At 37.6% G+C, this 16,214-nt stretch overlaps 1 protein-coding gene across 1 annotated transcript in view; it reads right to left on the bottom strand.

Moving 5' to 3' along the window:
* The window catches only part of LOC142760489 (uncharacterized), a 161,451-nt gene that overhangs the window by 38,164 nt on the left and 107,073 nt on the right, over positions 1–16,214 (bottom strand). Inside the window, exon 7 of the mRNA XM_075863685.1 lies at positions 13,618–13,662. Coding sequence (XP_075719800.1) covers positions 13,618–13,662 — 45 coding nt within the window. The remainder of the gene's footprint in view (positions 1–13,617; positions 13,663–16,214) is intronic.

The raw sequence follows: 16,214 nt of genomic DNA, 5'->3' as shown, positions 1-16,214 counted from the left end.
ATACGGAACGTTCTTTCTTTAAAAATGTATATTTCATATTCATGCAACAGGTCATTTTTTTTTTTTTTATTGTAGCAATTTACTCTACTCCTAAAGGAGACCTACCAGAAGAAACATATAGTATCAATGTCTGTACTAGTGTACATAAAAAATAGTGAAAACAGTATTCTTATATCTCACTTCTGAAGAAGCACTTGAAGAATTAGGTTGAACTATTGCCAGTTCCTCCTGACACCACCTTCTATTGTTATTTCTGTCAAGTTCGTTGTGATCACCAACATTGATGATTACACATACAGTACATGCTCATGTTCAAGACAGTTAAGATGTAAACATTGTTGTGGATAGTGATTTGGCTGCCATGAATGGCTGCCATTGTTATGTGACATCTCAATGGACATGGTGTCACTACCTGAAGGGCCCATGATGTGGGAAACAGTCTTTTTTGAAAAATACTTTAAAGAGTATTTATTCCCGACATCAAGCACAGTAAAGTTTTTTTGGGGAAATTTACCCAGATTTGTTTTTTTTTCTCAATTTTGTTATTTTACACGTCACTTTCTATATTACAACAAATCTTAACATGTACATACTAGTCACTGACTACTCACAATAGGCTGCCACTTCCTGTTTTGTAAGATCATCTCAAATCATATTGTTATCAATAGAGAGAGGGTAAAAATGAAAGGTAACACCTCTATTATAAAGTTAGAGGCAGATAACACAGGATCCACCATTGACAATAGGTGATAGACACAACTCCCCTCCTCCCCCTCCCTGCACACTGACCTCTGCACAGGTCACAGAGAATGGCTATAAAACTCTCCTAAAGATGTCATTAAGTCGTTTTCTGACTGATCTCAGACTTTCTGGAACTGCTTTTCAGAGTTCAGAGTAACAGCTCTGCCCCATAATCATGTCTATACCATAATCATGTCTGCCCCAATAATCATGTAAATAAAATTCAATCAGAGAATGAAAACAGATGAGAAAAAAAGAATGTTTAAGTTTAACATTTTATTTGAGTTTCCGTATAAACATTTATTTGAGTGTCCTTTGTTTGATCAAAGTTTATGATGCAATTTATGGTGCACTGTTTCTGTTTCTTCACATCTTATTTAGAAATGTTGTGTTCAATCCACTAGCTACAGTATGGTTATGTTGGTAAAACACAAGTATGAGGGGGAGAGTGACTCCAAATTTCACTATTGGTTTGTGCATAAAATCTTAATTTAATCTATACAAGCACACAAAGTATTTTGGGCAACAAAGCCAAGCACACAGACTGGGGGGAAAAAAATCTCATATCAAATTATCTATATTTCTTTATTACCAAAAAATGTATACTAAAAAAGTAACCTCAGTCCATGGTTATCGAAAATAGAAGTGAATACTTTTTCCCCACAAACCCAATACAGAAACTCACTGGTTGGTTGTATATAATACACAACATTAAATATAATAGACATGATTGGATAAACAGACATAAAATATATAATCCAGAATAGAGAGCATTAATTAATCTATATATAGCTCTGCTAAAATTCATAATCCAGTATTCATGCAATAAATATGGTATCAAATATTCAAAATAACCACTACAACGGCCAGATTAAAAATGAAAAAAGAACCTATAACGAAATAGGAGAATTGGTCTCAAAGTTACTGTAATGCTTAAATAGCAAACATCAAAATACGTCTCATACCGATGGAGTCAGGTTAATCACAGTCTGGAGGTATCGCAAAGTGCTGTTCATTTAAGGAACCTAATATATTCGTGCAGAAAGTGAAAAAAATCCACAAATGTTCAAGTAATAATAGTATATAAATATACAGTATATGTATGGATGTAAATACATCATATCACTAAGACATCGGTGATCCAAAGGCGTACTCCGTGTTTGGATATCCATATAAACATAGGCCCTTTGTGTTGTTGAATCACCAATGCTTCATTATTCATATACAGCCATCAAATATTACTCGACCAGAAAAGAGTTTTGCATGGGCAGTTTAAAGTCTCATTTAACATCGGTCATATCCACACAAGGGATATATGTGTACAATAGTTCCACTGTAGGTAATGGTCATACAGTGAAGAGATTGTTTATAATAGTCATTTGACCATAAGGCATCATCCTCTTATGGGTTTAGTTACGACCCGGTGGAGCCTTCAAACTCTGATCCCATAGAAAATACCTTATTAACTTCCTCACGGTGCACTTCTCTTTTTGATAACCATGAACTGAGGTTCTTTTTTAATATGAAGTTTTTTTAAAAATAATAAAGCAATATAAATAATTACATATGACTTTTTTTTCCAGCCCTTGTGTTTGGCTTTATTGCCCAAAACACTTGCTGTAGTTCTTGTATGTTAATGACTATTTGGGTGCTGCAATGAGATATTCTCTACGTATACCTGGGAGATTTGTGTCGTCATCTGGTATTTTGTATTCATCTGAAATTAATTTCATCCATCTTGTTGATCTGTGTTATGAGAAGGGTATGAAGAAATGATGGATACTCACATAGAGATTGTTAATCTCAGTTGAGAGTTGCTGATGCAGTTATGATTTATCAAAGCAGATGACAGAGAACATTTGTAGCTAAGTAGAACATAACCTATTTTCCTCCGTCCTTGGTACATCATCCACCTAGAGGAGAACGCTCCATTCATATCTACATCTATCCATATGTGAATATTCAGTATCTTGTCCACATACTATATATTAAGAATATACAGTAAACAGGATTAAACCTATACATGTATGAGCTCTTATTATTAGAAATATTTTAATAATTTTGTTCAAAATTAAATCTAATAAATATTGTTGTGTATCAAGTTGCTCTAATGCAATACTGTAGGCCAATAAGAAAGATGTAAAGACCTAAATATGTGAAGCATTCATTATGAGCTTTTCTCACGAAGAACTACCTGATGCATTATTATTTCCGTTTCTTCATATATATGTATTTGGACATTTGCTGATTCAATATCATTGACATACTACTTCTCACTTATCTCGTCCTTATTTGGTGTCTGTTTTTACAGATGAAGCCACAGTACATAAGATACTACTCATATCTGATTTTTAAAATGGACAAATAATACTGTTCATGATTTGTTGTTTAACAGATGCAGAAGGGGCAAAAGAAAATAGTGTTGAGTCCATTAGTTGAGTAGGAAAAGATGTGTGTTATTTACTATGAATATATGCAAAGCATACAAGGCTCTTTGTAAGTCACTGTATGCCTGAAGCTTTCATAGAACATACACGTCAGGAAACCTTTCCTGACAGATCCCATTGACTTATAGCAGGTTGAGACCATCAGGTTACCACTGGGGTTCTCACAATAAGAATAGCACTGCAGACTATGCTATTATTGCTGTAAAAAAGCAACAGATCCCAGATGGGAAGATAATAATGATAATGTGAACGGAGCCTACATTATAAAAAATAATGTAAAAATGTAAAAACGAAAAATATTTCACATAGGGTATATTTTTATATTTCTTAGCATTAACACTCTCCTGCCTGAGTATTATCTGCTATTCCATGCAGTCTCCATTAATTTGTCATAAACGTTTGTACCATCATATATTATTATTATGGGGAGGGGGCAGATAGGGCTTTTATTTGGAGTATGAATGGGATAATGTGTTAGTATGGCCATTTTTAGGGGTGCAATAAATCACATGAATATGGAGGATCACCTTATTAACTTTTTAATATTTTATCTTATATTTGTGTTTTTCATTTTTATTTTGTGTTTATTACAAGTTGTCTTTTTTATACTTGGATATTTAGCATGCTTTACATATGTTCTACCACAAGGGGGTGTTTCAACTGAAAGATCTCTTACTAGACCTGGGAATCTCCCTTGAACAGGAAATTCCATTGATAACCTCACTAGGATTGTTCATCTTCCCAGAGTGCAATAAAGGTGCTGGGTAGAGTAACACCTCTCCCTCAGGTATCATTGACAGGTATTGAAACTGCTGAAAGTCTCCACCGTTTCATCTGTATTAACCATGAAGTATATAGTAAGCACTTGGCAGCTAAAAAAAAAGTTCATTCTATAATAACTGTTTTATTATTCTGACCTATGAAACAAATTCTTTACTACAATGTAAATTATACAATATATTAAATACGTTTTCCGTGCATGCTGCAGCAATGTAACTGAGCCACGCAAAACAAATATGGAACAAATACCAACATTATATAGAGACCCTTCCATTTAGTTTTACTACTTGCTTTGCTATAGTAGCATTGCAGTATTGTCTGAATTATGATTAGGCAACGAGACTCAGGTGCAACCTATATTCCACTGAAGCCAGAATATATCAGAAACACAGACAGCTACCTGTTTCGTAAGATAAAAAAAAAACTAATTTGAACAAGACAGGAAAAGGCATTTTCTTTTCTTAATAAATTGCAAGCATAACAACGCTACATTGTATCTAGGACGACCATATTTCATGTGGAAGTGAGAGACTCCTAGTAAAGTGTAAAATGATGACAAAAGTATCAAATATGATTGCTTGTTTACACGCTTTGAAAATGTGAAATCTGGCATGACTATGTAGCCACATGGGTTGTTTGGTTTTGTGGATATGTGAGATAAATTATTTACAAAATGTAAGTAGTAAATCTGGGCATACTGTTAAATATGAACATAGGCAGTTACGTAGTGGGCCCAGCTTGAAGGCAGATCTTTCATCAGACTCTGATGCCCTATTTAAGGGTACCATAGTTTGGGGAAAGTCTGCTCTCCTATTAGCCTAAATAGCACAACAAAAATTGTGCCATTTGACTAATATCTGCTACCAAGGAATGCAGTGGAGTTCTAGTTATGCAGCCCGATTGAGCTCAGAAGCAGGATTTGCCCTTGGTCTAAAGGACCATTAATCCAGGCACATACTTCTTCACTTTGCAAGGAGTTAAACTTATAACTTTGCTGTATTCATGAGGGGAGCCCATTTCAGCAATAATTGACGATCTTCTGTGTCTGCATATACTATTAAAGATTAAAAAAAGGCTGAATGTAAGCCGAAACGTCGCTTGTTGGATTAAACAATTTTTTTTGTCCGCTATTATCCTTTGGGACTGGGTGCTGTCGCCGACTTTACACTAGAACGGTCTTATAATGTATAGTGACTTCCCATCTCATTCACTCGTTCTTGCCAGAAAAAAATGGCAGATATATTTCCCAGTAACCAGTCTTTCCTCTGTTTAACCCTGTATATACTGTTTATTTATTTAACCTGTATGACTATTCTTTGTCACTACTATCTTATCTATAGTGTATTTATATCATGTTGCTCACTACAAATATGGTAAAATATACAAAGTGTATTAAAACAAAGCTACTTCGCTAGTGAAACACGCGGCAAGGTGTTCGGTTTTCTTGATACCACTCACAGTTAAGGATGTCTAGGGGTGTGTTCCCGAGAGTTTTGTGAATCTTGTTGGTGTCTATTGGGTACAGTGGCTGTTTCGGTGGGCACTATATGGGTGATGAGACTTACACTATTGCTCATGTTTATTTGTAATTTGTGAGGGCTTATTGCTGTTATTTGTATATTCACCTCTTTGTAGAGCCACATGCCTTAGGCATTTAAATTTGAACGCCATTATATTATATATGTATATCAATTTTACACGGCCATATGCCTTGCTTAGACATTTCGATTCAAAAGTTTTCTTCCAAAATACTACGGAGTTGAATCCCACCTGAGCACCATTCTATACTGAGTGCCGTGGTCTCTTCGATATATATATATATATATATACATATATATATATATATATATATATATATATATATATATACATAAATATATATAATTCAGTGTGAGCGCCATATCCTCTTATGCTCATAAATTTCTCCATATAACTGATTGGGATTCTGTAAACATTCTTTAGAATTAGATGTACGATTAAATGGAAATTATATATTTATACACATTGGGCAATTACATTCCTTGTGGTCTTTTTAAAGGAAAGCCACTCCTTCGGTTCCCTAGAGGTTTCCTCTACACAGAGGTTTGCCTTTCCTAAGTCCTAAAGGATGATTCTTGGTGGTTTGTCATTTCATTAAATGTTTTCAAAGTTACTGACCTTTACATTTGAGGTATTGAATTAGGTAGATAAATAATAGAAAGTCCATTATATTAAACAATATACAATTTGACTCTATTTTTATAATCTGTTACACCCATAATGTTGCAGCTCGGGATTCATGTGGAACTTTGATGTAAGTTATAGTAGACTAATTTAAGCTAAAGGCTGTTCAACCTCATATTCATGAACAGGTTGAGCTTTGGAAGTGGCACTCCGAAGGATCTGACTAATGATAACATCATTCAGCGGTACTATGGTCACACCAGAGGGGGAATATCTTTGGCTGGGCCATTATTGCCCTTAAGGTGTGCTGGCTCTGCTGGAATGGCAAGCTACAGCGTGCTAACTATATCAGAAGGGTCTCATAAGATAATGGTAAATGGTAAATTGAATTTACAGCCAACATTCAGAGACGGCACAAGTGTAGCTAAGGTGAGACTGGTACACCAGGGTACCGTACCAGAGTATAACAGAGCCCAAAATGTCCAGCAAAGGAGAACCCTATTTGGAGCTGAATTTAAAGCCAATCACTTGCCAATAGATCGAGAAAAAGGAGATATTCCTCAGCACATCCACAATGTGTAGTATAAAAAGAGCTTTATTTGGTAATTTTTTAAAAGTCCATAGAGGACACAGGTAAAGCCTTACCTGTGTCCTCTATGGGCTTTTAAAAAAAAAAAAAGACCAAATAAAGCTCTTTTTATACAACACATTGGGGATGTGCTGACAAATATCTAATTGTTTTCCCGTAATATTGAATTCCTTGTCTGCCTACAAGCCCCCCCTCCCCCTTCCAATTTCACTCCATTGAGGAACTGCAGATCTCAGGACAAAATACTGGGTGAGCACATTTGTGGCTTTTGCTGCTGTCTTTTTTCTCTTGTTCACTTGCCAATAGAGTCTATTTCTAATGGATTAGTTGACAAATAATCTATTAGACATCATTGACGATTGCAATAATAACAACACAGTTATTAAAAGTGGACGTGTTTATTTTCTGTGAAGATGGAGGGTGGTCCTTTAGAATAATTGTCTCTGGTGGGCCCAAGAAACCCCAGTCTGACACCGAGTTCAGCCTACAAGTACAATAGAAAGCAAGTATTGGAAATATTTTACACAAACATATATTCTGGCACGTTAACCATACACCAGGGCCGGCATCAGCACCCGGCAAACCTGGGCAAGTGCCGGGTGCTGACACTGCCGTCATGGCTAATCCAAGATTGGAATCCCTGGCCACAGTTTTGTCAATGGGATTCTGCTTCTATAGGGAGCCCCTGTCTAGGAGGCGGCATAACTACCACTGCCCAGGGCGTGCCGCCCGCCGTCATGGCCCCCCCATGCCCAGTGGCCCCGCTAGCAGGCGCTATGCCTGCTACAGATGTAGCGATGCCACATTCAACAGTATCTGCGTCCTCAGGATGCAGATACTATTGAAGGCTATGGCAAAGCAGGGAGGTAGCTCCCTACCCTGCCATTTACTAGGCTACAGACTCCCAGGCAGAGTGCTAATAGTGCTCTTGCTGGGACTCCGGCTCTGGGGTTGCCCCTGACACCACTGTCAATATATGAACACTGATGACTGTCCATATGTGGATAGTGATGCCTGGAGGAGAGAAAGAGTCTTAGGCAGAACACTAGAAGTGCCTCTGTTTTGGGACTCCGTCTCTGGAGAAGCCCCTGACATCACTGTCCATATATGGACAGTGATGTCAGGAGCAGAGCAGTGTCCCAGGCAGACTGCTAGTAGCGCTCTGCCTGGGACTTTGGCTCTGGTATTGCCCCTGACATCACTATCCATACATGGACAGTGATGTCAGGGGTTTCCCTGGAGCCGGAGTACCAGAGCAGAGCCTTTGCTAGCGCTCTGCCTGGAACTTCAGCTCTGCTCCGGACATCACTATCCATATATGGACAGTGATGTCAGGAGCAGAGAAGGAGTCCCAGGAAGAGTGCTAGTAGCACTCTGCCTGGGAATATGGCTCTGGCGTTGCCCCTGACATCACTGTCCATATATGGACAGTGACATCAGGGCCTCTTCCTGAAGCGGAATCACCGACCAGAGCGTTGACAATGCTCTGGTAGGGGATTCCACTCCTAGAGGGAGCACCATAGGTGCTACCTATAGGGAGGGGGGCTGTGTAGCACTACAAGGGAGGGATGCTATGTGGCACTACCAGAGAGGAGGGCTGTGTGGCACTACATGGGAGGGGGGCTGTGTGGCACTACCTGGGAGGGGGGCTGTGTGGCACTACCTGGGAGGGGGGCTGTGTGCACTACCTGGGAGGGGGGCTTTGTGGCACTACCAGGGAGGGGGGCTGTGTGACACTACCAGGGACGGGGGCTGTGTAGCGGTACCTAGGAGGGGGCTGTGTGGCACTACCTGGGAGGGGGATGTGTGGCATTAGCTTTGAAGGGGTGCTGTGTGGAATTACCTGTAAGGGGGGCTGTGTGGCACTATCTGGGAGGGGGGCTGTGTGCCACTACCTGGAAGTGTAGGGAGTAGCTGCATGGCACTATGTACAGTGGGCACTAAATTTATGGGGGTACAAACTGGGGGCCTAACTTCTTTATGGGGCCATAAACAGTGCCTAACTTCTATATGGGGGCACAAAGTGACGTTTTCTGCCATTTTACTAACGCCTTTAGTTCCCCCGCAAAGGGGCCCACTAATTCTGTGTCGCCCAAGGGCCCACATAAACCCGGAGCCGGCCTTGAACTGTATTTACAAAGAAAATACATTCTGGTAATCAGAATACGTTAGTTTAAGTTAGAATATTGTGATCTCTAAACCATAGCCATTGACCATTGTTGCACACACACTGATGTTTTTTCACTAGAACAAAAGGGATTAGTGTCATATATATTTAATTTAATAGCAAAAAGCCAAAAGGACAAAACACATTTTATATATACAGTATATATATATATATATATATATATATATATATATATATATATATATGGATAAACGGTATATGTAAAACATAAAACCATAAGCGAGTTCCCAGTATAGATATTATAATAAGTACATGATGCCTCAAACTAAACATGATCTCAATCTCAATAACACAACAATAAAGGAATGGCAGCAACAACTGCAAATTTATATCCGTGACATCAACCAACGTGTCTCAAATCTCCTAAAAATTTGACACAGCTGCTAAGGCACTTGTAAATAATTAACAAGTCATTCCAAGTTGGAGAAAGGTGCCCATCTCAAGAAATCAAAACCTATTTGCAAAGCTTAACAGATACTACAGATAGTCAAAAAGGGCTATTTTCGGAAATGCAGATGATAACACCATGAAACCTCTTGAAGCTGGAATTATCTTGCCTGAAGCTTTAGGTCCCTCTAGAGAGGTGCAGAAACCAAGTCGTTTTATATTACTCTCCTCTTTATAGTTTAATATGGATAATGGAATTTGCATTCCTATGAAAGATAGCAGCTCCAGTAGTATAAGTTTGCCAGAAGCATAAAATAAAATATAAATACTTGAATCAATTTCCAGCCATGAAGGCTCAAAAAGCAATTTAGCAACTATTGTGGTATTCATGTGGATTTGATAAATGGTGTATTGCAGTGTACTTCATTCTGATCTATGGTGTTACAGTGACTTATCTCATATTCTATTGCATTTTTAAGAAATATATAGCCTTTAATTCTCATACCACATGGTCACTTACTATATACCCTTCTTAATATCTTATCAGCCATACATTGTATAGCATCTTATTGGCCCAGTGCTACCAAATGTCAATCAGAATTAATATAACACTGATATATAAGAATTTATTATATAGCTACTTCCACATTAAAACATGAAGATTACAATGTAGAAATTGTTAATAGCAACCGTTCAGAACCAGGCTCTTTTTAGCCTTCAAGACCAGACACAGTTTAGCCATTTTTAACACGCGTTACTTAAATGGTTATAACGTTTTTTAATTTTTGACAGCGACATGATTTTTGCACCATTTTTTCATGTACAATATATCATTTTTAGACTCAAAGGTTTAGCTTTATAAAATTTTTAGGCTTACAGTTTGAAAACAAAAATAGCAAACAAAGATACTTTTTTACTTTCTAGCTAATTTTTTTCTGGTAATAATAAAGTGTTACCCTAAAAGAGACTTTTAATTTGCGATAGTCATTGTCTAACATACATTTTAATATATTACATGTCTATTATAGGGTAATTTTAGCCAGAGCTAGAGCTACAATAATGATTGGGGGGGGGGACGACAACATCAATTTCTTTTGGGGGGACGGACATTTCTTATATATATATATATATATATATATATATATATATATATATAATTTTTTTGTTTTGTTTTTATTTTTTTACTATCTTTTTCACATTTATTTTTTTATTTTATTTTTTATTTTTTTTGTCATTATGGTATATCCCTAAAAAAATTGTGCAGACACCAAGACCCTTTTAAAGGTATGAGAAAGCATGTAGTGACGCAAAACAGTTGTTGCCTGCAAACTCACTGTACCTGCTACTATGTGCTTGTTTGAAATATAAAGGAACAAAGGAAATTTACCTGGGTGAGTGCCGCTCTTTTACTCTACTTTTGCAAAGCATTGTAAATTCTTCAAACAGAAGTATTCACCCCATTGGGGTTTTCCCTGTTTTGTTACATTACAACCTTAAATTAAAATAGATTTTTGGGGGTTTGTACCAATTTACACAACTTGTCTAGCACTTTAAAGTGAAAAATATTTTTTATTGTGATAGAAACAATAATTAACACAAAATAAAATGAACATTTGCATAAGTATTCAACCCCGGAAAGTCAATACTTTGTAGAAACACCTTTTTTTGCAATTACAGATAAAAGTCTCTTGGGGTATCTCTCTATTAGCTTAGCACATTTTTTTGCCCATTCTTCCAGGCAAAACTGCTCTATCTCCTTCAAATTAGATGGGTTGTATTGGCATACAGCAGTCAAGTCATGCCACAGATTCTCAATTGGATTGAAGTCTGGGTGTAATGCCGGGGTAGGGAGACAGACAGGTGAGCCCTAATCTACCCGCCACTCAGTCCCTGCCTACCTGCAATGGCCCGTCCTAGGCGACGGCGCACAACTGGGCGACGGTCCCCACGCTCACTATGTGCACGACAGACAAACAGACAAGGGTACACAGAAGCTAGGGGAACGGGGCAGTTGCCCACGGCAACACCATGAGCAACAAGAGTAGTGAACGAGCCGAGTCAAACGAGGAGTGTATGAGGTACCAAACGCAGAACAGGAGAGTAGTGAATGAGCCGAGTCAAACCAGGAGTGTACGAGGTAGCAAACGCAGAGCAGGAGAGTAGTGAACGAGCCGAGTCAAACCAGGAGTGTACGAGGTACCAAACGCAGAGCAGGATAGTAGTCAGTAAGCCAGGGTCTATATGGAGCAGAGGACAAAAGTACAAGCAGCAGCAGAGCCAGGAAACAGACAGAATCACAGGCAAAGGAGGAGCAGGAAGTGAAGGTACACATAGACAGAGGGCGGGAGCTAGCTCCGTCTGGCCAGGCTGTGATAGGCTCTCCCACTCCTCAGCCTCCCAGCCTGATTGGTAAAAGGAGGGGTCACTCGATCAGACTTAGGAGCAGGTGCAGACTGACTAACCACGGGCGTCGACACAGAAGCTGTGTCTGGCAGATCCTTTACACTGGGCTTTGACAAGGCCATTCCGAGACATTTAAATGTTTCCCCTTAAACCACTCCAGTTTAGTTATAGAAGTATCATAGGGTCATTGTCCTGCTGGAAGGAGAACCTCCATCCAAGTCTCAAATCTCTGGCAGATTGAAACAGGTTTTGACATTTTGTACATATGTTTCTCCTATTTTTTTTCCTATAGGGAAGCCTATAGAAAAAAAACAGAGGCAAAACAAACTCATACCTAGAGCATGCTGTGTTCTGTGAAAACAAAAAATGCCACTGACCCCTACAAAATCTCCACAAACCAAAATGCTGTGTATGTAGGATCTCTCATATTTTATTATAGACTTTACAGTAACATTTAGCCGCCGAGTTTCATTTTGGAAAAATCACAACGAAAAATACCACTGTAAACACGAGTAAGGCTCAGGTCATATCTCGTTTTTAATGCACATCGGTGGTACATGTCTGACGTATTCCCTGAGGTAAATTAAGACATGCCCATGGGCTCCGATGCACCCAGTGTATGCCAAAGAGTCTATTGGCATACAGTGAACCGGTATGTGTGGCAAAAAATAATAATTCACTGTATAGAATTGCTTGGTCTACCATGCTTTCTATGCAGTGGAGCACAGTAAAAAAAAATTATAAAGCGCAGTAAACGTTTTTTTCTACAATGGAAGTCAATGGACGATATATGCCACTGTATGCCATATCTTGGAGGCATATGTCAGAGGATGAGAAGTAAACTGAGCCGAAATGCTGCATGTGAATCCAGCCCAAAAACTAATCAAATGCAAGTACAAAAAAACATCATTTCAAAAATGGTATTAAAGGTAATCTGTCCCATTGAAAATACAGTTCAAGCTGCGGGTAACATGTAATAAAGGCGGGTGAGATTGGCAGACTGATGTATATTTTTGTGAGAGAAAATTTAGTGTAACTAACTAACTAAATAAATAACTAACTAATTAACCCCTCAATGTGGGTTTAGTAGTACAGTGGGTGGTCCTATACAGTGATTGGGAGGCTCTATTTAGTATTTGACAGTCTTTCCTGTATTAGTGTGAATACAAGCTGTAAATCACTGAGTAGGTCCACTTACTGGATTCCTAACCCCAGAAGGAGTAAAGGTTTACATGAATAAATTGCTAGTTATACTGAATCCCACAAAACTATATATATCAAGCTGCTCACCTACTCCTGCTATATAACATGCTGCCTGCAGATTTACACAGCATTTTCAGCATGACAGGTTTTCTTAAAACACACCACAAAGAAAAGCCACAAAAAATACTTTCAAGTTTTTACATGTTTTTTTTTTTTTTTTGTGGTATAGTCAAATCAAGGTACAGGGTAGATACATGATATGGCTTGACAGGTACCAGATTATCACACATTTTGCATTATTAAATGTTCATAGAATGTGCCGTTTATAAAACTGGCACCTTCCTTTGTGACAGAGGGGCATTTGGGGCCCCTAAAGAACCAGAGCCCAAGTGTCACTGCTACCTCTGCAAGACCTATAGCTTACTAAGTGTGGAGAACATAACATGCACTTCTATCACTTTGCTTTTCTTAAGCCTTATAATTGGTTATTTTACATGAATAAGAGGACTAGCTGAAAAAAATAAAATACCGGCCAACCCCTTTTAATCTTCTGATTTTGTGAGATTCTTTAATATTTTGCAGTATACTCTTACTAGACTATAAAACCCTACTGATGCCAGGTTAAAGAAATATTACACTATAAACACAAGAAAAAAGTAATAGTGTAAAAAATAACTTTCCCATTAAGTTACATAGAAACTAGAAAAAAAACATACCAAGTCTCCTTTTTCTCCTTTGTTACCATCAACACCAGGTTCTCCCTGTTACCAAACAAAAGATATGTTTAAATAACAGTTCTCTAGTGATAAATAAATGAAATACTGTATGTGATCAACAAAAATCTATTCATATAATTATAAAACCTTAATGTACATTTTGTATTAAAATTGCAGAAAGAAAGGCCATACTTACTAACACATATTCAGGTTAAAGTACCAGTTTAAAATCCAGATAAGTCACTGGCACCTTTAAGAATCCTTATCTATATGCAATTGTAATACTGAGCAGCCATCCCTATTCTGAATGGTAGGTACATGTATGTGAGTAGCTTTAGTGTATTTGTTTCCAAATCCCTCATATAACACTGTAGCTTGTCTGCGCGCGGATGGGAATTCATATTTTAATTTTGCCTGTGTAGGCTCTGTTAAGGTTTACGTCTATGACCGATCTATGGTGGATACTAATGGGTCTCATTGACTTTAATTTATTCAGTTGTTTAAGTGGGTAGACTACGTTATCCTGCTAGTCAAAAGCAGTGGGAACTTGATGCAATGGGAATGGTAATGGCAACATTTCTCTATGTATTTCTTTAAAAATGATTGAGTAGAATAAAATAGAAATATGTCAGTGTGAATTCATAAAATATTAGGCTCAATAGGAGTTATATAAATATGTATGCAGTATGCTCTTATGCTCATCCTAATGCTGGCTGCAGGCACACAGAACTAGTGAAGAGAAGATATATTATGAAATTATTAACTCAGTATTTTGGATTACTTTTAATCCAAAGGTAGACAACTACCATAAGGCCAGGATCATACATACTGTTTTAATGCAGTTTTTGTGGCAGTTTTTGGCAAAAAGTGGAAACGAAAGAAAGGAGATGCATCAGTCTTTTCCTTATACCTTTCCTTCCTTTTGGATCCACTTCTGGCTTTGGCTCAAAACATCGAAAACTGCCACAAAAACTGCATCAGAACAGTGTGTGTGTGATCCTGACCTGAATGATGTATTACTAGGCTCTGGAAAGTGTTCTTTGGTAAAACACATGAACATACTGTAAATACATGAAGATATCACTTCACAAGTAATGTTATTTTATTATTAGAATTTTATTATACATTTTATTTAAACTAGTATCCAATGGTCTGGAATTTGTGCTGGCACAGGAACCTCAATAAAAAAAAAGTAAGACTAAATCAAAAGTATTTTTAAGATCAAAATACAGAAGTAAATTTGTTTGAACTCATATTTTCGATTTACCAAAAGAAAAAAAAAATACAGAGATATTTCAACATTTAATTCTCAAATTAGGCTTTAAAGTTGAGATGTGTATGGTCATCATATTCATCCAATTTCCAAAGGAACAATAAATGTTTTTATCCTCACTTTTTTAGATCACTATGTTAAAGACATGTGAAACTAATGACCAATGCTTAGCTTTGAAGAATGAAACTATTTTTATGGCAAATTTATTGATCATCTTGAAGTTTTAAATCGAATATAAAAACACACCGCTAACATGGAGGGACTACAGCTACTTTTTACCAAAATCCCTCTGTCCATTTTTTAAACATTATCAATAGATCTGAATTAATAAATGTTTTATATTGCTCCGCACATTAGCTTCCACTCATACATTTCACGATTGTACGTTATCTTATTTGCTTGTATATTTAGTTGATTGTTCAATGGCAATGTGTAAATGAAAAACTGCTGAAGAACAGGGACTTGCATGAAAAGTAAATTTTTTTCGCCTATTATTATTGTTATTATTTATTTTCAGGGCGCTGTACAGCTATGTCCACCCTTACCTTTGTTTGAATTTGGTTAAGGACTCCAATTTCTCATGAAACCAATTCAATTAAATATTGCAACATCCTAGAAAAACTTTTGAAAACTGCAATTCGCATCACAACCAGTGTGTTGCCACACATTGACCTACTGTATATAGCATAGACATCTCATGACTCAATTTTTTTTTCTCAAAGCTTGTCATCTCACATTACATATCTCACAATATGTGAAGAATCGAGGAAAGGTAATGATGTACATATGAAAGAGGGTTTAAGCGAATAACTTAAGACAATAAACAAGTGCAATAAACATGAGCTTAATAAATGACAAGCTGGTACAGAAGGAGAGAAGACCCTGCCCGCATTGGCTTACAATCTACAAAGGAAGGAGACAGTAGGTGAGGGTAGAAGATGTTCATCTAGTAGACTAGTGGCAGCAGGGTTATTACAGGTTGTAAGCTTTTCTGAAGAGGTGGGTTTTCAGGTTGCTTTCAAAGGTTTCCATGGTTGGAGAGAGACTGATTTGTTGGGGTAGCAAGTTCCAGAGTATGGGGGATGCATGGGAGAAATCTTGGAGAGGATTACGTGAAGAGTAGATCAGAGAGCAAAGGAGGAGTTATTATTAGAAGCGAACATTACATGTGTATGGAGAGGACAGGTGGTGGAAAGCATGACATATATGTCATTGTGAATATTTTCAACTGAATTAGTTGGACAATGAGTAGCCAGTTAGGGCACGTTCACACGTGGCAGAGTTTTTCCGCTGCAAATGTTGGTGTAGATTTGGGGCAATTACA

The sequence above is a fragment of the Rhinoderma darwinii genome, chromosome 4 (assembly GCF_050947455.1).
Source record: "Rhinoderma darwinii isolate aRhiDar2 chromosome 4, aRhiDar2.hap1, whole genome shotgun sequence".
Classification (NCBI taxonomy): domain Eukaryota; kingdom Metazoa; phylum Chordata; class Amphibia; order Anura; family Rhinodermatidae; genus Rhinoderma; species Rhinoderma darwinii.
Note: the sequence above shows the minus strand (reverse complement) of the source record. Positions and strands in the feature narration are given on the sequence as shown.